The sequence below is a fragment of the Palaemon carinicauda genome, chromosome 13, assembly GCF_036898095.1.
Source record: "Palaemon carinicauda isolate YSFRI2023 chromosome 13, ASM3689809v2, whole genome shotgun sequence".
NCBI classification, from domain to species: domain Eukaryota; kingdom Metazoa; phylum Arthropoda; class Malacostraca; order Decapoda; family Palaemonidae; genus Palaemon; species Palaemon carinicauda.
Window position 1 is genome coordinate 112280499 of NC_090737.1, and position 22500 is coordinate 112302998.

The 22500-nt window shown below is 34.6% G+C and overlaps 2 protein-coding genes across 5 annotated transcripts in view; both read right to left on the minus strand.

Moving 5' to 3' along the window:
• LOC137652026 (uncharacterized) overlaps window positions 1-5626 on the minus strand; it is a 16545-nt gene extending 10919 nt beyond the window's left edge. Inside the window, exon 1 of one of the 3 annotated variants that reach the window (XM_068385247.1) lies at window positions 5112-5626. In XM_068385247.1, the coding sequence (XP_068241348.1) occupies window positions 5112-5120 (9 nt within the window). In that variant the 5' untranslated portion in view covers window positions 5121-5626. The remainder of the gene's footprint in view (window positions 1-5111) is intronic. The other 2 variants (XM_068385248.1, XM_068385246.1) reach the window with 2 other exon arrangements.
• Window positions 5627-19822: 14196 nt separating this feature from the next.
• The window catches only part of LOC137652027 (uncharacterized), a 3509-nt gene continuing 831 nt past the window's right edge, over window positions 19823-22500 (minus strand). The window contains exons 1-3 of one of the 2 annotated variants that reach the window (XM_068385249.1): window positions 21700-21755; window positions 20396-20525; window positions 19823-20081 (exon numbers count right to left, since the gene is read on the minus strand). In XM_068385249.1, the coding sequence (XP_068241350.1) occupies window positions 19942-20081; window positions 20396-20525; window positions 21700-21753 (324 nt within the window). In that variant the 5' untranslated portion in view covers window positions 21754-21755 and the 3' untranslated portion in view covers window positions 19823-19941. Of the gene's footprint in view, window positions 20082-20395; window positions 20526-21699; window positions 21756-22500 lie in introns of those variants that run through there. The other variant, XM_068385250.1, reaches the window with a different exon arrangement.

The window sequence follows — 22500 nt, forward strand, 5'->3', positions numbered from 1 at the left end:
GTTTAATGCATAATGATGTAAAAACAATCCTATTAGATTTATTGGCATGGTTTTGAAAGGAAATTCAGTGATAGCTCTTATCCTTTACCCTTTAACATGTGTCGGAGAGCTTCAGACTGCCTCTCTCTCTCTCTCTCTCTCTCTCTCTCTCTCTCTCTCTCCTCTCTCTCTCTCTCTCTCTCTCTCTCTCTCTCTCTCTCTCTTAAATAATGTAATGAACTTAAACCCTATATATCAGGGAAAATTTAGTCTACCAACTGTAATATGTATGCCCTAACCTGAGAAAACCCCTCCTCTTGGGTGGGGGGACACCCCTGACAAATTGTATCTCACACCTTCCAGGCAAGTGTCAAGAGAAAATTAGGAAAATCTTACGGAATATTCTCTGTCATAATATGCTATATAGATGTTTAAGTGTTGTCCTTTGGAAATACTTTCTTTGTCTTTTGATACGAAATTATATGTTATGTGTGTCCACACGAACTTTGTTTTTAATTTTATAGGATCTTAGAGTTTTAATATCTTTCTTCTTCATAATATATTTCAGTGACATAAAACGTTCGCAGGCATCTGCAGTTTAATCATTGTAGTCACACACACACACACACAGACACACACACACACACACACACACACACACACACACACACACACACACATATATATATATATATATATATATATATATATATATATATATATATATATATATATATATATATAAATATATGTATACATACGTATATATATATATGTATATATATATAAATATATATATATATATATATATATATATATATATATATATATATATATATATATATATAGATATATAATATATATATATATATATATATATATATATATATATATATATATATATATATATATACATACATATATATATATATATATATATATATATATATATATATATATATATATATATATATATATATATATATATATATATATGTATATATATATACATACATATATGTGTGTGTGTATGTGTGTGTGTGTGTGTGTGTATGTGTATGTACAATTTTGAAAATACTAACTAGGATTCAGGTTTGCTGAAAGTTCAACAATCTTATTTCAAATGAAGTTTACTGAAGGTGTATTTGATGTAGGAGAAATGCACCACCTTGTCAAAATAAAAAAAAAAAAAAAACGGATGACATACAAATACTCTGGAACTGTCTTTACATGTTAAGAAAATGAAGAAGAAGAAGAGGGGGAATTTGTATAAAGATAACGAAGTAAAGGTCACAGAAATTGTTAGAATATTGTAAGATTATTCTTTCCACAGAGAAACATAAAATATCACATTCTGAGTCGGACAGTCTCAAGAAGAAACGGAAATTGTGGACATGATCTTTGGAATAAAATGAAAATATATACATCCACCGACAAATCAGTGCAGATAAGGTATTCAGCATATGGATATGCATGTATATGAATACCTCGTAAATGTTAGGTTTTATTCTAAACATGATCACTTGATACATCATTACTTTAATTAAAATAGTAAATCATTATCCTAGTTTTTAAACTATTTCTTCCTAGACAAGGGTTTCTTGCATAACAGAAAACAAATAACTCTCCCATACTCATCGTTCGTATATGCTATCATTGAAAACTTTACACTGTCTAATATCCCTTATCAGACTTCGTATGGGGAGAATGTCTAAGCAAAGAAAAAAAAATTATACTGAGGCCAGTTTTCAATATTATGACTCATAAACGAACAGATTATTATATACAAGAGGAAATACTATAAATATATTATGAATTGTTTCAGTAAGTTCATGTGAATACTACTTCAAGAAACACCCATTATAATGGGCAGTTTTCAATATTATGACTCATAAACGAACAAATTACTATATACAAGAGGAAATACTATAGATATATTATGAATTGTTTCAGTAAGTTCATGTGAATATTACTTCAAGGAACACCCATTATAATGGCATGGTGTTTATCTAAGGTAACTAAACACACAGGTCTAGTTTCATTCTCTTTTCATTTCTATTCCTCTCTTCAGCTTACCTGTGACACCCAAAGGTCGACAAACAAACGGCACTTTTCTGGCATTCTGGATAAACATAATAAAATGGATTTGTATGAAACGTGTCCATTTGTCTATTTTCGTTCAGAGCGAGAGTCAAACAAGAGCCACTCCGATTGGCAACTGAGAGCGTTACCATAATTATACAGAGAGAGAGAGAGAGAGAGAGAGAGAGAGAGAGAGAGAGAGAGAGAGAGAGAGAGAGAGAGTTAAAATATGCTTAAGATGCTAACATAACTGAGGGTTATGTTTTTGTGCATTTATATCCAGACGTTTAATGAGAATGATTCATTCTGTGCTACATGGGAATAAGTAATTTAGTTCTGCATAATCAGCGACAAGATTGTCTATCTATTCTTATCCAATGACATAATTACATACTTGTATATTCATTCTATTATTCAGTTATTTACATACCTATTTGCCTATAAAGTTATACATTGCATTGTATTATGTCCAACTATTACATTATGGAGTAGGTAGTCTAATGTTGGCTGAAGATTTATACAAAGGAAAGTGCTGAATTTAGAGATTTTATCTTTTTTTGTAGATAATGTTTATTGAAAGCCGCAAATGATTTAAAATGAATAATGACATAAGTTACTAATCCCTCTGAAGACTGAACCAAATTAATTTTAATAATGAATATAAATGATTTATTTTGAACTTCTCTATGTAGCGTATTACTAAAGATAATATTCTGGTATTAGCAAGTATAATCACTAAGGCTTATCTTCGAAGATATTAGATCGTAAGTCTGTCCTATCATGATACCAGGTTTTAGATTAAATTAAAAATGCCATGTAAAAGGAATGTGCAATATTTATAATTGCAATAAATTTTAATGGAGAAGGCTAACTTGTTATCATCATTTTTGGTTATTAGGCACAAAAAAAAAAAAAAAAAAAAAAAAAAAATCGTAGAGCCTTCCCGTGTTAAGTTTATGTTTTAGTTAAATTTATGATAAGAAGGGATATTGTCATTCACAGTATAACGATACAAAGTCATTATCAGGTTTTATTACCCACGACATGCCGAGTAATGATATGCCCACACAAATATTTTATGTATTTTTCTCACATTTGTTTATTTCATCTGTTTCTTGTCTATTTCAAACATACCAAGCAAACCATTAGGGGTTCTTCGCTGATGGTGCGGTATAGCTATAGCTTGAGTACCTATATAAAACATATAGGTACTCCAGCTACAGCTACTGTATACCGGGTGTCAAGGGTACATCGCTTGACTCACGTTTTAAGGTCTCGAATTGCTCTTGTCCTGCAGCACACTATTTGAAAACCCTATACACCGTCACCACCGTCTATTGGAGTCAAGAAAGAGGACTCAGTTCTTTACAATATTACTCATGGACACTTGCCAACAACCTGGAAGGCTGTACCTTTGAGAGAGAGAGAGAGAGAGAGAGAGAGAGAGAGAGAGAGAGAGAGAGAGAGAGAGAGGGAGAGAGAGTGAGTTTATAATATAATAACTGGGAACAGAAGCAAAGAAAATTACCGAGGGTGAGACATAATGAGTAGATACTAACTTCGGAAGTAGAAAGTGTGCTCCTTACAAAATAGCGACAGCAAGTCACGTGTAACACAAAGTATCAACGGCAGTATACACACACACAAATAGATATCACACACACACACGCATATATATATATATATATATATATATATATATATATATATATATATATATATATATATATATATATATATATATATATATATATATGTATATATATATATATATATATATATATATATATATATATATATATATATATATATATATATATATATATCATCATCATCATCATCATCATCATCATCAGCCGTTGCTATCTCACTGATGGAAAAAGGCGTTTAACATGTTACTCAGCTAACGTCTGTTCATGGTCTTTCTATGTCGCTCTTCTTCTCCCCCATCGTTATCCATACATTAAGGGGTCGGTTGCCTGATGCGCCTGCTCCAATTACTTCTATCAAAGACATCCTCTTCCACCATACTTCTTCTCTATGTCAGTGTATACCCGCAAATATTCTTATTCCGTCAATCCTTTGTCTCTCTTCCTTCGCCTGCTTCTTTTGCAATCTCTAGGGTCCCATTCTGTTATTCCTCATGTACATCTATTATCTGATATTTTAATAACATAAAGTCATGTCCATTTCCTCTTCTTACACGCTGTTAGAATATCCTATACCTTTGGTTTCGTACCATATATATATATATATATATATATATATATATATATATATATATATATATATATATATATATATATATATATATATATATATATATATATATATATACTGCATATATATATATATATATATATATATATATATATATATATATATATATATATATATATATATACACTGCATATATATATATATATATATATATATATATATATATATATATATATATATATATATGCAGTGTATTTATATATATATATGTATATATATATATATATATATATATATATATATATATATATATATATATATATATGCAGTGTATATATATATATATATATATATATATATATATATATATATATATATATATATATATATATATATACACTGCATATATATATATATATATATATATATATATATATATATATATATATATATATATATATATATATATATACTGCATATATATATATATATATATATATATATATATATATATATATATATATATATATATATATATATATATATATATATATATATATATATATATATATATATATATATATAATGAATACAAGGCCAAATAACTAGAGTAAAACAAAGGAATGAAACAGGATAACCGCATAACTTCAGTCATCACGGGACTGAAAAGTCTTGGTGACGTGTGTGAAGCAACGTAGGAAAAAAAAAAAATAGGAAATCCCGGAAAGCCTTGATTACAATGAGAATGAAAATTCTAAGTTGAATACTTTGCATTGAATCTATTTAGATAGTTAAGCGACTTTTTTATGAGTAAGGCAAATAATACTTACGGTATTCATGCATTTTGATTTATTTTTCAGAGACAAAAAGATGACGTAATGTCCATGTTGTTTTCTAAATGTTCCTCCGACGTCATGCTATCATGGTTTCACTGTCAAGATTTCTCGATTTTAATTGTATTATTATCTTTGATTTTCATCAAAAGTGAAAGTAAGCTGAATGTTTTTACCACTGAACTTCGAAGCCTTTTGCCAATGTATGTCTGACCTTTAAGCCTGTCATGTATTAGAGAAAACGGCTGGCAGTGCACAACTGGTTAGGTGTTTTCTGCAAGCTTCATAAGTTCTATATATTTTCCTTCTGTTACTAAGCAATAATTCAAGCCAGCATTTTCTCTTCAGAACTCTTTACCTTCACTAATTATCAAATTGAAAAGAACCCCATTCGCTGATGAATACACTACAGAAAACGAAGAGAGAACAAGAACGTTCCACCACTACACGTTAACAGCACTTCTCAGCTGCTAAGTTGAGCTGTGAGGAGTTGAGCTGGTGGTATCTACAATGTTGGTGGAGAGTGGAGGGGCCTACTCTCAGGGGGCTGGGGGAGGATGCTGCTTTCACAGAGCATGGAGGGCCAACGAACCTGGTACCTATACTTCTGCACCACGCTCGGTTCTCTATGGTGCCAGTTATCTCGAGACAAGTTTACAGTTATCATCACCTGTACGCTTTTCCTGACCGACTTGGCAACAAAGAAAGTTTAACTCTGCCTTCGTTGCGTCATTATCAATCGTAATACTCTTCTGCAATATCCAGTGAACCCCGACATGGACTGCTATTTGTAGAAAAAGATAATTAGTATCTATTTTGTTTCTGGTCATAGAAATTTATTTTTTTATGTATGGAATTTTATCAAGAAACACGAATTTATTTTTATAATACATTAATATATTTTCCTATGAAAAGTTATAATCCTATACAGAGGTTTCATGTTGTCCAAAATCCGAAGTCATGTAAGAAAAATAGATATTTTTCTTTTAAATGGCATCAGTAATGATATAATTATTTCATCTCTATGATATAGGAATACAGTTCGTATATGTAAGTTTTAGAAAAATATTATTCTACTTGATATATATATATATATATATATATATATATATATATATATATATATATATATATATATATATTTATATATATATATATATATATATATATATATATATATATATATATATATATATATATATATATATATATATATATATATATATATATATATATATATATATGTGTGTGTGTGTGTGTGTGTGTGTGTGTGTGTGTGTAATATATATATATACATATATATATATATATATATATATATATATATATATATATATATATATATATATATATATATATATGTGTGTGTGTGTGTGTGTGTGTATATGTGTGTTTGTGTTTGTGTATGTGTGTGTGTGTGTGTTTGTGTTTGTGTATGTGTGTGTGTGTGTATTTTTGTGTTTGTGTATGTGTGTGTGTGTGTGTGTAACAAAATAACACTACATGATCATCATTGCAACATTATTTATTTTGTCACGGTCTTAACGCGTTTAACTTTAATCATAAGCGTTGTAGCGTGTTTTATAGAGTATTGAATCTTATATCAAATACCTCAAAGATAGTACATATTTTCCCTCAATTTGTATTGCATATGAGATTGGAATCTTTTGTAACAATACTTATTAGTCTAGTTTATTTCGTTTATGTGTTGACATGACGCTAGTCAAAGTTAGAGTCATAGAGGCGTCCTTAAGTGACAAGAACCTTATGTTGCTATTGCAAATAAACGGAGAAAAGCATAACAAAATCTTTATTATAGCCACCAAGATTTCAGTTACAAAGGAGGGAACAATAAAATGAATAATGTAATACTAATTACAAAATGTTTTGCAGGTAAGCGGCTGAGAGACAGTCTTATAGAAAATGGATGAAAACTTATCACCGGTGACTACAGGATGCAAAGAGAAGATCTCAAGCTCAAGCTCAATGTAAGAGGAGGTCTAACAATAGCAACTTCTTATCCCAAGACCCCCAAAAATTAGTGGAATCGTCTTGTCCTATTTTTCTAGGACAGTAGTAAAGGTTTTATCACTTTTACCAGTAAACATTCTTGTACATTAAATCATTACCACTGGGTTATAAGATGTGCATAAGAGAAAAAAACATACACTAAATAACCAAAAAATGGGGAAAATTTGCATTAATCTTTCTTAGTTTAAGAAGTTGACTTCAGAGTTCAGTAGTCTAACTTATTTAAGGTTGGAATTCCTAATGGTACTGTGCAAAGAACGTAATGGGTGATTCAAAATGTAGATCCAAATTATGTTGTAACATGATGGCAATAGTAGATTGATGATTTTAGAATTTATATGGAAGCATTAGATAGTATTAGCAATGCACAGAAGGATGCATTGATACTGCCTAATGTATGTAGAGAAGCTCATGTACTGTTTCAGCCATTGATGACAGATGACACAAGAGAGGGTTCTTTAGACTTAAAAATTTAGCTGCCTCATGTGAATTTCTGGAGTTAGAAAATCTTATCATAGATCAAGTTATTGCCCATTGTACATCAAAGGAGCTAAAAAAAAGAAATGCAAGATGAAGATTTAAAACTAGGTGAGGTATTTATTATAGGTAAAGCCTTAAAAAGATCAAGCTGGGCCAGCAACATAGTAGATAGTTCTAAAAGCAAGAGAACGGAGAGTTCTAAAACGAGTCATATATGCTTGAAGAAATATCCTGCTATGGGACAAACTTCCCTGAATTATAGAAAGATTGGCCACATTACATTTATTTGTAGGTTTACTAAACAGTATGCAGAGAAAAAGATTGTAGACAAATGGCCCATTTACAAATGTTTGTATGTTTCCCAAACAATATGCCAAAAAAAAAAAAAAAAAAAAAAAAAATACTGCTGTTGAATTGTGTATAAGCTAAGAGGAAAATGCAGAATCTAACATGATAATCAGGGTAGGTCAGAACTTGATTTTACCGTTCGTATAAATCATGTAAGCAAAAATGCAAAGAAAAATATCATGGTGGAAGTTATCATAAATGGTAAACCAGTTGTAATTTAAGTTGACACAGCAGCTAATGTATCAAATATGTAATAGAAAATAGCAAATACCATTCTTAATTTGATCATAGAGGGTAAAAATAGAGTTTTGAAAGGTTATAATAGCTTTGATATTCAGGTAATAAGGGCTTCGATTGTAGAAGTAAAGTATGAAGAACATAAGTTAAAAAAAATGCCATTTAATAATAGTTAAAGGTAAAGGACAAGACATTAATTTACTTGGCTTAGATTGGTTACAGTATCTTAAAGGCCATAAGTACACAAGAGAATTGCAGGTATTTGAAGACTAAGTAGGGTCAGTAAACAACGCAAAGGCAATAGTGTTGAAGCCAAATAGTGCTCCTAGAATTTTGCCCCAAGAACAGTACCATAGGCATTGGAAACTGCAGTTGAAACATAAATTGAGACATTAGAAAGGGAAGGTTAAAGAAAAATGTTTACATATTCAAATTGGGCCACACCACTAGTTCCTATTCTGAGGTAAAAATTTTCAGGTTAGATTATGTGGAGATTAAAATGTAACATTAAATTGTCACCTCCAGGTAGCTCATCATCCATTGCCAAATCCTAAAGACATTTTGCAACTATGTCAGGATGTGCTGTATTTTCAAAGTTGGATTTTAGACAAGTATTTCAATAGCTTCTCAAGGATGAAAATTCATAAAAAATATGTGAACTATGGAACATTATCCAATATAATTCTTTTTGGAAAACCGTGTTGCAAATATTGACATTAATGCTTTCATATTTGCGTATGCAGTTATATTCTGTATTTGAATTACTTTGTGGCCATTTACTATACGAGTCCATTACTATAAGAAATAAATAGCCTAAATAAGGACCTGCAAAATTTATATGCATTCTTTGCCAGAGATCCCTGGATAACTCCCTTGGGTGAAGTTGGGCTACTTCCTAATAGGATAAACCGGGTAAAGCTTCCTGAGAGAATAGATTTGTAATATTTAGTCCTATGTCTCGTAAAGGGGGAGGGGACAGTTATGTATTTGTGCAAAGTAATATAACATAATTATGATGCATGAACATCATTATGACATTATTTCATTGTCTGAGCATGTTTGAATTTAATCATGAATATCGAGGCATATGCTATAAAGTGGTAAATCCTAAATAAAATACCTAAAAGATAGAATATAATTCATACTATTTCATATCGCATATAAGATTAAAGTCTTTTGTATAGATATTCCTTTATCAATTTCGCATCATTTATGTGTTTATATGACCCAGTCAAAGTCAGAAGGTCATTGAGGTGTCTCAAACGTAACTTAAGCAACAAACACATTATATACCTACCGCAAATAATGTAGAAAAGTACAATGACTTCTTCATTACATCCATCAAGATTTCGGCAACAAAAGCTGGAATAGTGTAATAGATAATAAAATACAAATTACAATATGTTTTTCAGGTAAGCGGCTGAGAGCCATTATTTTATAATATTGCTGAAAATTTATAAGATATTTCTTAATTACACTTGCATTTTGTACTTAGCAATTCTAAAAAAGAAATAATCACATATCAATTTTGCATTTTTGGTACCCTATTGATATACGAGGTACCATTAAATGAATGCCTAAATATCATTACAACTCAAGAAAAGGCACAGTGCGTCTCATGGTTTATTGAATCAATATCGTATTCGCCGACAGCTAATCTAAAGATCCATGTATGAAAGATGAAGATCTATCGTCACGTCCGTCCATTCGTGTCTGGCACAGGGACAAAGTCCGACAGTGTGATAAACAACATCTGACCATTTAAGACAGGTCTTTGATCATTATCTTGCAAAGTAAATGTGTATTGTTGCCAGATATTTAGAGCTACCACATTCAACAGTGCTCTGATATCTAAAAAAAAGTTTTTTTTGACTATGTACTTACTAGGCCTTAAATTATTCATGCATTCAAACTAAATCTTAAACCAAAACGAAAAGAGTTTACAGTTAACATGTTTGAATGTTGTTTTGAGGATGTTTATGTTCCTGAGATGATTTTTTTAGTGAAGGGGCAACGAGAATCTATGGATCAGAAAACACCTTATGACTAGGAAACTTCATCGACATAATGCAGAGGTGAATGCATAATGTGTTATGTGCAATAGAATCACTTATCTATTTTTCTCCGACTACACATGAAATACTAAAGATGTTTACCTGGATCTTTCGACTGAACATACAACCCCACAATTAGATTTTGATGGGCCGAGAAAAGATTGTGACTCAAAGACAGGATGAAAGCAACTGAGTGAGTTTATTATAGAACACTCTCCTTTTTATATAAAAGCTCAATGCAACAGGAAATTTCATGTTCAAAACCGACACCATTAACAGTGAGAAAAACAGGCATGTTTATTCAGGTTCTTTTTAGTGCGAGGGAGGAGCGAAGATACAATCATGATATATACACAAAATGAACTATGTACGATCATATGACACACGGTTGGTATATGGTTTCCCCCCCCTAAAAATGATATACTGTACATGTTAATAGGACGCCCCGATCTCAAGAGGCAAACTGTAGGTGGGTCATCTGGCAGGAGATAAGTAGGTTTCAGACGATCAATGGAGACCCAGTCTTCTTTAGTAGGAATGCTTTCAGACTGCGTCCGATCACAAGGAAAGGGCCCGTGTAAGGCGGCGTTAGCGGTTGCTTGCTAGTGTCGTTACACAGGAAGACGTGCGTTGCAGAGTGCAAGTCTGTCAGTATGTGATGCTTTGCTGGGGCTTGTAAGTCTGGCGGCATGGAGTAAATTTTCCCACAACGTGACGTATGCGCTGGAGAGCGTTGGAGGAGGTTGTAGAAGGAAAAAATTCGGCAGGGACGACCAACGGGTCGCCATACACCATTTCAGCAGCCGAGACATCGAGGGCATCTTAAAGAATGGTCCTTAGTCCTAGGAGGACCCAGGGAAGCTGAGTAAACCAATTGGAATCCTTGCAGCGGGACATCAAAGCTGCTTTGAGGGTGCAATGAAAACGTTCAACCATTCCATTGGCAGGGGGGTTGTAGACCGTTGTCTGATGTAGATTGATGCCCAGGAGATTCGCTAATGATGTCCACAATTGAGAGGTGAAAGTGGTACCCTTGTCAGTAGTAATATGCTCTGGGATACCAAATCTTGTAATCCATCCTGAGAGTAAGGCAGATGTACATGAGGCGGATGTTGCAGTTTCCATGGGAATGGCTTCAGGCCAACGAGTGGAGCGGTCGATGACGGTAAACATGTAACGTTGTCCTTGTGGTGTGGGTAGGGGGCCTACAACGTCAACGTGAACGTGTGCGAAACGATGCTGAAGTTAAGGAAAGGTGCCCACTCCTGAATCCGTGTGTCGATATACTTTGGAAGTTTGGCAAGAAGTACAGGTGCGAACCCAATCCTTAGCATCATTAGAAATGCCATGCCAAATGAACTTCGTCTTCAGCGGTTTGTGAAGTAGAATGGCACGAGGGATGTGAATGGCCGTGAATGAAATCAAACACCTGCCGGTGCATGGGAGCAGGAATCCAAGGTTGCGGTCTACCAGTACTGACGTCACAGAGGAGGATGGTGTTGGAGTCTTCAAGGGGAAAGTCTTCCCAACGGAGGGACGTGCAGGATGTCCTACATGCTTAATACTCTGGATCCTGTCGTTGGGCTTCAGTTAAGGCATTGTAATCCAATCCCAGTTGAACGGCAGCCATTGTGTTTTTTGACAGGGCATCGGCAATGGGATTCATATTCCTAGGGACCTATCGAAAGGTGCAACTGTATTCAGCCACGGCAGAGAGATGTCGGCGTGTGGTGTGTGTGAATGACGAAGGGCGTACCTTCCAAGAAATGGCGAAAGCGACAGACAGCCAAGTGCACCACCAGCAATTCGCGATCGAAGGTAGAATAACCCGATTCTGCCTGGGATAGTTTTCTGCTGAAGAAAGCCAATGGGCGGGGCGAGCTGTTGACCACCTGCTCGAGTACTGCACCAATAGCGATGTCGCTGGCATCGGTGGAGAGAAGGAGAGGGGCATGTGGGATCGGAAAATTGAGAGCCCCAGTGGTTGATAGAGCCTTCATTGCATTACAGAGGGCCGCTTCTTGAAGGGGAACCCCATTTCAGGTCCTTTGGCTTGTCGTTGAGTGAGGCGTATAGGGGAGCAAGAGTGGCGGCAATGGCTGGCAGAAAACGGTGATAATAGTTGATCATGCCCAAGAATTCCTGCAGAGCTTTGACGGTCGAGGGCGTTGGGAAGTCCTTAACGGCTGCTTCCTTCTCAGAGAGGGGATGGACTCCTTCAGGAGTGATGCGGTGCCCTAAGAACGACACTTCGTTGGAGCTAAAGGTACACTTTTCGTACCGGACTAAAAGACCATTTTGTTGCAGGCAGTCGAGCACAATGTGTAGTTGACGCAGGTGTTCCTCTTTTGAGGAGTAGAACACAAGTATGTCGTCCACATAACATACACAAAAGGGGAGGTCCCATAAGATGCCATCCATGAGACGTTGAAACGTAGCCCCAGCATTACGAAGGCCAAAACAGGAGTAATTGAAGGTGTATGTACCAGACGGAGTGGTGATAGCGGTCTTGGGGATGTCATCTGGGTTCATAGGCACCTGATAATACCCCTTCAGTAGGTCGAGTGCAGAGAAAACCTTCGCTTTGTGCAAATAGGAAGTCAAGTCGGCAATGTTTGGGAGGGGGTAGTGATCTGGTTCTGTTGACATGTTCATGTGCCTGTAATCCCCGCATGGATGGAGAGAGCCGTTTTTCTTCAGAACGATGTGTAAGTGTGACGACTATGAGCTGGAGGCCTTCTGGCAAAGGCTCGTTTCCTCCATTTTGGCGAACGTCTGTTTGGCGGCTACCAATCGTTCCGGTGCCAGACATCTGAATTTTGCAAAGACAGGGGGTCCCGTTGTCTTGATATGGTGATAAATACCATGCTTGGCAGGAGCCGTGGGCATTTGGCGAAGTTCTGGACGGAAAACGTCCGTGTACGACGTGAGGAGGTGGCCGTAGGCATCCGTGGGTGCGCTGATGTGGAGAGCGAGGTTGGAGGGGGCGGGTTGAAGAGGTGTCGACAAGTATGAGCCTGCGTTGACCAATCGTCGTGGGCAACATTGACCAGAAGGTGGAAATGAGAGAGGATATCCGCACTGAGGATTGGCAATGTGACATCAGCAACGAGAAACTTCCAATTAGATTTACCGTTACCAAACGATAATGTGAGGTTCTCGTAACCGTAGGAGGGTATCGCAGATCCGTTGGCAGCTACGTCGTGTCCTGAAGAGTGCCCTTGGCAAAAGAGAACAACAAGCACCAGTGTCTACCAAAAATCGCACGCCCGTTCCTGCATTATGTAAAAAGAAAAGATTAGAAACACGGGAGGCCACCACCACGAGCGATGGCCTACTTACACGTTTTTTGGTCACTGACAATCCCTGGCATATTTCTTCGAGGTTGCCCCAAATCTGAAGTGGTAGTAGCAAAACTGCGGCAGATGGGAGGTAGTAAATAGCTGTAAAAGTTGTTAGTTGGGGCGCGTGCTAGTGGTGGGTGGTGGGTGGCTTTGTCACTGCTTCGGCATGTCAAGGGGTTGGCATCTATGTACTATGGCATTCACGTCATCTTCGGTTGACGTTGATTAGGCGTCCTCTTCGTCAAGGTAGGAGGCGTTCATGGAGGTCTTGAAGTTGCTGTCCTTTATGGGTAAACTATCGACATCGGGTATGGCAGCGTGTATAGGTCCGGGTAAACGGTGGATCCAAAGGGCACGAAGTAGGTTCACCTCACAAGGAAAGCCATCTGCGGCAGGTTGCAGGTGAGCGATACTGGTCTTTTCCCTGAAGGCTAGGGAAGCCCTTTGGTCCCCCAACGGTTGTTGCGAGAGCTGAGAAAAGCTTTGCTATACGGGCGGCTGGCGATGGCGAGTACTGCTGCAGAAGGCATGTTTTCAGTGCGTCGTACGCTATTGCGATGTCTCCTTGTTCACAAAGCCAGTCGCATATTTCCGGGAAGGTGTCCTCAGGTATCTCTGCGAGAACATAATCTGCTTTGGTGGTTGAGCGAGTCGAAACCTTGATGCGAAACTGGACTTCTGCACGCTGAAACCAAGCTAACGCCTCTCTGCTTGAGAATCACGAAAGTTTCAATGGGGGAGCCGCTGCATTAACTTCTGTAGAGTCCGCCATAGTACCAACGACGGAGGGGCGAGGAGGGTGGAAGGCCGGAGGAGCAAGTCAACTTCCGGGGTCACCAATGTGACGGGTCGAGAGAAAGTTGTGACTCAAAGACAGGATGAAAGCAATTGAGTGAGTTTATTATAGAACACTCTCCTTTATATACAAAAGCTCAATGCAACAGGAAATTTTATGTTAAAAACCGACACCATTAACGGTGAGAAGAACAAGCATGTTTATTCAGTTTATTTTTAGTGCGAGGGAAGAGTTAAGATACAAGAATAATATATACACAAAATGAACTATGTATGATCCTGTGACACACGGTTAGTACAAGATTGTCTTCAACCAACAATTATTTTCCTGCAATATGGTGCAGCACTTCATTAAGGATACATCCTCGTGGGTTTTGAAATCAAACACTATCCAGACTGGTGGACTCGAAGGGATAGCTCAATTCCCTGACTACCTTGTTCACCATAGATGACTCCTCTGTACTTTTGTCTATTGCTTCATGTTAAAGATATCGAGAATCCAAAAAAATGTGACACGTCACTTCTCTCATAAAAAGTATTTCAGATGTCATTTCCATCATCGAAGAGACTTTGCTATATCAAACTTGGCAAGAAATAGAGCACACACATATACTTACATACACATACACACACAGACAGACAGACAGACACACACACATATATATATATATATATATATATATATATATATATATATATATATATATATATATATATATATATATATATATATATATATATATGAGTGCCGGACTTTTTTCATGCAGTAATAAAGATTCTTAGTAATCATTCATCATCTACTGAAAAATGGAATTCAAAAAATAATATACACATCGTCACAATATTTAATCCTAAACATTTTAATGTAACAAAACAAGCAATGCCTCAACCCTTGACCTTTTATGTTGTTTTACAGAGATAATTTTCTATGCAACTCGTGTCACTTGAAGTACACGCTGAAATTTGATATTTAGTTGCCGAGATATTACACTGGATCTGTGTCTTTCTCCCGTTACAGTTTTCACATCATAGGTAATATTACTTGAAACATTTAATAATATGGTCGTTGTTATGTTCCTAAGAGGTCCATATCATGAGGAACAATAATTCCTCGAAAAAAATCGTGAGTAAGAGGAAATAATGGAATGTTGGAGATTGTATAAGGAATTATATTCTTCCAGGACCTTGAAAGAATCACTTCCATATAAAACTTCATCTTATACTCTTAGAAGCGTCTATTTATATTCTATGCAGAAATTTCAAGCTCGTTGTTTATCATCACCATCACTCTCCTGTATATTTACATAAGACCCTCTCTTCTTTTATGTATTTTCCTTTACTATACTTCTTTCATCCTTATCCTAACATTTTTTTTTCATTCATCATTCATATTCTCACATACCCACAAAACCCTATGCTATAAAGTTTATTTAACTCAGTAATTAGACATATTCGTGAACACTTTGTATGGCTTTAGGTCTGTAAGTTCAGCCCCCGAGTTATTCTGAAATACATTTATCACTGTTTTATTCTACTCACCTGTTTACATACAACTACAATCATAATTTTACTCCCTTCCGTCTTAATTGAACTTTTTAATTTACCAATATTTTCTTCAACCCAATTACCATCACTTATTTAGTCACTTTTCTTCTCACCGATATATTCATCAATATATACCACATTCAACTCCATTGTTACACATCACTATTTTCTTGTCACTTTCACCTCTAAAGTTCACTCATAAGAAAAAAATAATCACAGTAAAACGTGATTTTCCAACCATCAAGAATTTTAACGAAAGATATCTCAACAAGTATAAAATGAATCTCTATATCATCTTCTTGTATCTTTGCCATGACGGTAATAAGACAATAAGAAAATAAAATCATGCAGGTCTGGGTTCCAATAGATGGAACAAATGAAAGTTGTTATGCTTACCACAAACTTTTATTACCCGAATCTCATCACATCCACATTCATAGTGGGGCTTATGATGAGCAGGGTACTCAGCACTAATATAGACCGTCATGCCTCTGGCTCTTGGAATGGTATCCTTGCAACAAAACTATTTTTTATTTACACTTTGGAATAAGGAGATCATTAGTGTCTCTTTCGAGAAACGGCATATTCTGAGTAAGATGAAATATCATATTATCTGCAGGCAGCTGTAAAGTCTCTAATATTGTCATACAGTTCACGAATATTGCAATACATTAGACGACACAGGAGAAATATCATTATCTTTCATATTCTACTCTTAGAATCAAGTAATAAAGGGATTAATGGCCACTCATTAATGGCAGAGACAAGGGACAGTGACATTGCCCTACCAAGCGGGACAATGGCCTAGACACTGATCATAAATACATATACTTGATCATAAATACATATACTCAGCGCCCAAGCACCCTTCCCACCAAAGCTAGGATCAAGAAGAGGTCCAGAAAATGTCTGCAGATAACTCAGTGGATAGATATATAGACTCCTCAAACACCACCCCCATTCTTAGCTCACAAGAATGATGAGGTTGCAGCGACCAAAGTTACTAACGAGTTGGAGCGGATCTTAAACCACAGCGTGACGATCACCAGTCAGGGACGTTACCATATAGGTCACCACAACCATAGATAGGGTAATATGATGATACAGAGGAAGAAAAAACTTTTAAGATAAAAATTTAAGATATGGAGTATGATAATCAAGAATATTAATTTAGCTTGAATACTCATATCTGAAACAGGTGGATAACATACGCTTACATGAAGGTAAATGAGCTCTTGAATAAAATGATAGGATTTGACGTCTATCTTCGCACATATACTATAGAAAAAAAACCGTATTCATCATATACATGGACTTACCATATGCATTATGAGTTGAATGTTGTTGTTAATGATTATGTCAACTTGTCCATTGTTTTTTAAGGTCTCGTAACACAAAATCTAATCCGAATTGCCTTTAAAATTGTGAATAGATATTATCAAAACTTATGGTATGTAATTTTATTAATAAAATGATTTTTCTGAAAAAAACATAATTAAGAGTTTATTAAATCCTGTAATATCTCATTACCATTGGGAACCATTCATTTACAAAAGTCGATCTGATTCAATAGTGGTCATATGTGTTGTTATCGACTGATACTTTTGAAGCAAGATATCTGGCACGATGTTTTGAATAATTAATTGAGTAGCCAGCTCAGCTATTGCAACATGAGACTCTTGATAAGAAGATCCCATATACCGGTGAAGATTGTTTAAGAGTAAGTATATCTGGAATATTGTAAATTACACGACTAATAAATGAGGACATAGGAAAGTTGATCAGTAAACCTACATAAAGAGATACCTATTAAATCATTCATATATTTCCAAATAATAATAAAGTTGTTTAATTAATAATAATTATCTTTTTTCGTTTTTTAGGTTAACTCTATGGACTAAACGCGAGTCAAATCTAACGACTAAAGGTAATTTTTCGTATCTGGCAGACCACATATAAGGACTAAAGGTCTGTTTCGTATCTATTAAGTCATATCTAAGGATTAAAACTCTGTTTACGTATGAATTAAGATAAAACTAAGACTTAAAGTCGGTTTTTGCATCTGTCTAGTCAAATTTAAGGACTGACTAAAATCGGGCTTCATATTATTATTATTATTATTATTATTATTATTATTATTATTATTATTATTATTAAGCTACAACCCCAGTTGGAAAAGCAGGATGCTATAAGCCTAGGGGTTTCAACAAGTAAAAATAGCCCAGTGAAGAAAGGAAACAAGGGAAAATGAAATTTCTACAAAACAGTAACCATATTATAATAAATATATGCTATATAAGATTTAAAAACTTTAACAAAACAAGGGGAAGGGAAATAAGATAGAATAGTGTGCCCGAGTGTACCCTCAAACAAGAGAACTCTAACCCAAAACAGTTGAAGACCATGGTACAGAGGCTATGACATTACCTAAGACTAGAGAACATGGTTTGATTTTGGAGTAGGGGAACGGCTTACCATAGCAAAACAGTATCTTCTACCATTACAAGGAGGAAAGAGGCCACTCAAGTATTACAGTGCAGTCGTTAAACACTTGAGTGAAGAAGACTGGCTAAAGATCTAGTTTCGTATCTGCCGAATCAAATCTAAGGACTGAAGGTCCAACTTCGTTTGTACCGAGTCAAATTTGAAGACTGACTCAAGATCTGTTCCTGTGTCCGTCAGGACAAATCTAAGGACGAAAGTTCTGTTTTTTTTATGTTTCAAAGGAAATCTACGGATTGACTAAAAATCTGGTTTAGCAAAGGCCAAGTCAAATCTAAGGACGAAAGGTCTGTTTTCGTATCTCAAATCAAATCTAATTAGCCAAGATCTAGCTATTTATTTGTCTAGATAAATTCAAGGAATAAAGGGAAATTTTCGTAGCCGTTAAGCCAGTCTAAGGATTAAAGGCCAGTTCTCGTGTCTTTCAAGTCAAATCTAATGACTTTAGGCAGGTTTTCGTATCTTTCAAGTCAGATCTAATTACTAAAGGTCTGGTATAGTATCTACTATGTCATTTTTAATGACGAAACGTCTGTTTTTGTAACTGTTAAATCAAATATTAAAACCAAATGTATAATTTCTTACCATTTGTGAAGTTAAATCCAAGGACTAAGGGTCTAAACTCGTTCCTTCCAAGTCAAATATAATGACTAAAAGTCTGAGAACTGAAGGTCTGGTTTCGTATCTGCAAGTCAAATCTAGTGACTAAAGGTTTGGCTTTGTAACAAGACAGCCTATTGAATACTCACTGAAAGTCTTATTTCTTATCTGTTAAGCAGAATCTAAGGACAAATGTCTGGTTTCATATCTATTAAGTCAAATATAAAGACTACAGGTCTGGTTTTGTATCTACCAATTAAAATTAGCTATATTCGCCGACGAAAAATAATTTGATCGCATTTTTGAAACATTGATTGGTAAAACAATTGTTAGGATTGTTTTGCTATGAATTATTAAAAATAATAATAATTATAGAGATACATTTTAAATGAAGAGGCTGTTGCATATATCAATGTTCAATCGAATGTATGTGTAAGGTGTAATTGGAATTCCTCAGTATGGAAGTTTGAAATTAAAGCAAGGGGCAAATAAACTCTGCAGCAATACCCAGAGACCAAGTGCTGAAAAAGGTGGGGATAGAAGTTATTGGGGAGGTTTACTTTGGTTGAGTAAAACAAAAGCTTATTTTTCTCATTTATTGATATGTATTTAACACCTTGCATAAGAGCATATTGACAAGCATCTAAATAGTAAACCGAAAAGCGTTCACTTTAATATAAGGATTCCAGAGCCTACAATTAAGTTCAACATATCATAATATATTTCTAATGATAAAATTCTCTGTCATAATTTTCTCTATTGTTAACTCATGATTTTCTTTTTGTTATAAAACATGGTATTTCTTAACAGGTGACTTTCATGTATTTCATTACCTCAAGACAATCTCAATAATAAACAAGTTGAGGATAGTTTGCGTTCATTCAGCATAAACTAGCTGGACTTTTGTGGTTGATGATCATCTTCGTGGGTCTCTGGAACTGTAGTTAGGACGCTATTTGACATCAGAGGTAAGTCATCGAGATCAGAGCACGGGTTAAAACACAGGATGAGGGCAACTATAATCTCGATGACTGAAAGAAATAAAAAAATACCAATTTACAAGGAGAATGATACCATGACTATAAACTTATTATATAGATAAAGTTCTTAGTTGAATAACCTAAGAAAATGTTACTTCATAGTACACAGTTAATAACAACAGTGAAATATGTAGGATAGATTTCTAGGAAGACTATAATCATGAAATAACTAAGTAATTTAAGAAACCGTTTTAAATGAGAATTCTTAGGTGACGTAACTTTGGAATCCTTTGAGAGAAGGTAATTCTGGACCCCCAAATTCCAGAGTTAATGAGATACACCTGATTTATACTCAACAGTCATACCTCCAATAAGAATAAGCAGGAAACCCCAAACAATACTGATCTCATAGAGCATTGTTGCCGATCCTGTGACTATCAGACATGTTGCCAAAACACAAGAAATCAGAGCACTTCTTCTCGTCTTTCCTCTTCCCTAAAAACAAATCAGAATAGAATATTAGAAATAACTTTTCTTAAGCATAAAAAGCGACACTGATTTTGAATACAAAAACTATATGTCAATGATATAAGAAAAAATCATTATAGACCTTGATATTAGTTATTATATTAATGCTCGACAAGTGTCTATGATTGAAAAAAAAATACTAACCAAGTTAGAGAAATTATAAGCATAAACTTCTTGGATGTGCTTTAAAAGAAAATCTGGGAAGGAGAGTAAAAAGTTTAATGCGAAATATACCACCCCCCAGAATGTTTATTAAACAGTTACATACATTTAATCTTTATATGGAATAGACAAAAATAAACATTATTTGTTCAAGGGAGTAATGTAAACTCATGGTAATTGTTGATGGGCGCTATGCTGACTTTAGTAATGTAGGGTCTGACGATCCTCTGGGTAGTGTTCTAGACCCAATATTTTACATGCTATATACGCAAGTCCTAAAAATAGTCTTACAGTATGCAGATGATGCTACTCTATTTTCATCAGTTCTGACTACTTACTCTATACCTGAGGACGCCAAATCCCTTGGTTAAGATCTATCTGAAATTAATGCATGGTGCAAATTATTGTTGAGAAAGTTCAACCCTAACACAAATTGAGGTATGATTGTAAATAGATTAAGCACACTGGCTTTGCCACACATTTATTTACATTGATAATGTATCTTAAAATTTATAAAACCCATTTCAAATTCTACGAGTGATTATTGGGTACATATTTAACTTTGAAAAAGACATCCGGTCTGCTTTTTTCTTTAATTCAAGAAAAACTGACATACAGAGATACTAATATAAGGTTTATGGTTATCTGTCAGGCATGAGGAAGTATTTTCTTTTATTTTCTTTCATTTTACCAAGTTTTGAGTATTTTATTCCTGTATGGGCTTGGCCACTGACTCACATCTTAATTTGTTGGACAAAATATTTCGATCTATTTAATGTCTTACACATATATACAAACATACATAAACACACATACCCTGTTATACAGACGCATATATATATATATATATATATATATATATATATATATATATATATATATATATATATATATATATATATATATATATATATATATATATATATACACATATGTATGTGTATGTGTATGTGTGTGTGTGTTTAAACCTTATACTTACTTCAATAGAATCAAAGTTGTACACAAAAGTATTCTTCGAATACTGATCCATCATGCCTATCAGAAAAAATCAAAGACATATTAAGCAAATGTAATATTTCACTGCATAACTAAATCTATTAGAGGTTCATGTTTTACCAGAATTATTAATAAATTTATACTTACATATCCCATTCAATTTGGTAATGTATACTTCATAAAGTGACCTCCATCACTATTATTTACTTCAAAAGCTCATTTTAATTCGTTCTTGTGACTTAAAAAGAACAGACTTCATTCAATCAATAATGGTATCATCCCCTTATCTCACAGCATTATCTCCATTGTAATATTTGAATGACTGAATGAAAACCCATGTTTGTGCGTTCGTGTATATATGTGTATAACCATACTACCACCCATTATGTAATGCTTGAACAAAAGAAAAGGCAATTATATTCAATGCAATAACTATCAAAGAGATCTATATAGCGATTTCCCTTTGGAACTACGTCACATCCTTCCATAAATTGCAAGATGCTGTTTCATTGGCGAATACTAAAAGAAAAGAAAATTAAGTAAATGAAAAAAAATGGGGAAATAAGAGTTTTTAAAATATAGTTGTTGCCACAAGCATACGGATGGTAAGCCTACTTTTGGAAAGTCACGTTTCGTGATAGTTTCTGAATTTCCTCATGGATAGAAAAAAAAAATTCCAGGTGTAGGACCATATTGCCATGCGAGGCTTACTTTTAATAGCTGACCATGCGTATCACAGCATACTTAGAATGTTATGTTCACTTTATCATATATTCACAAGTCT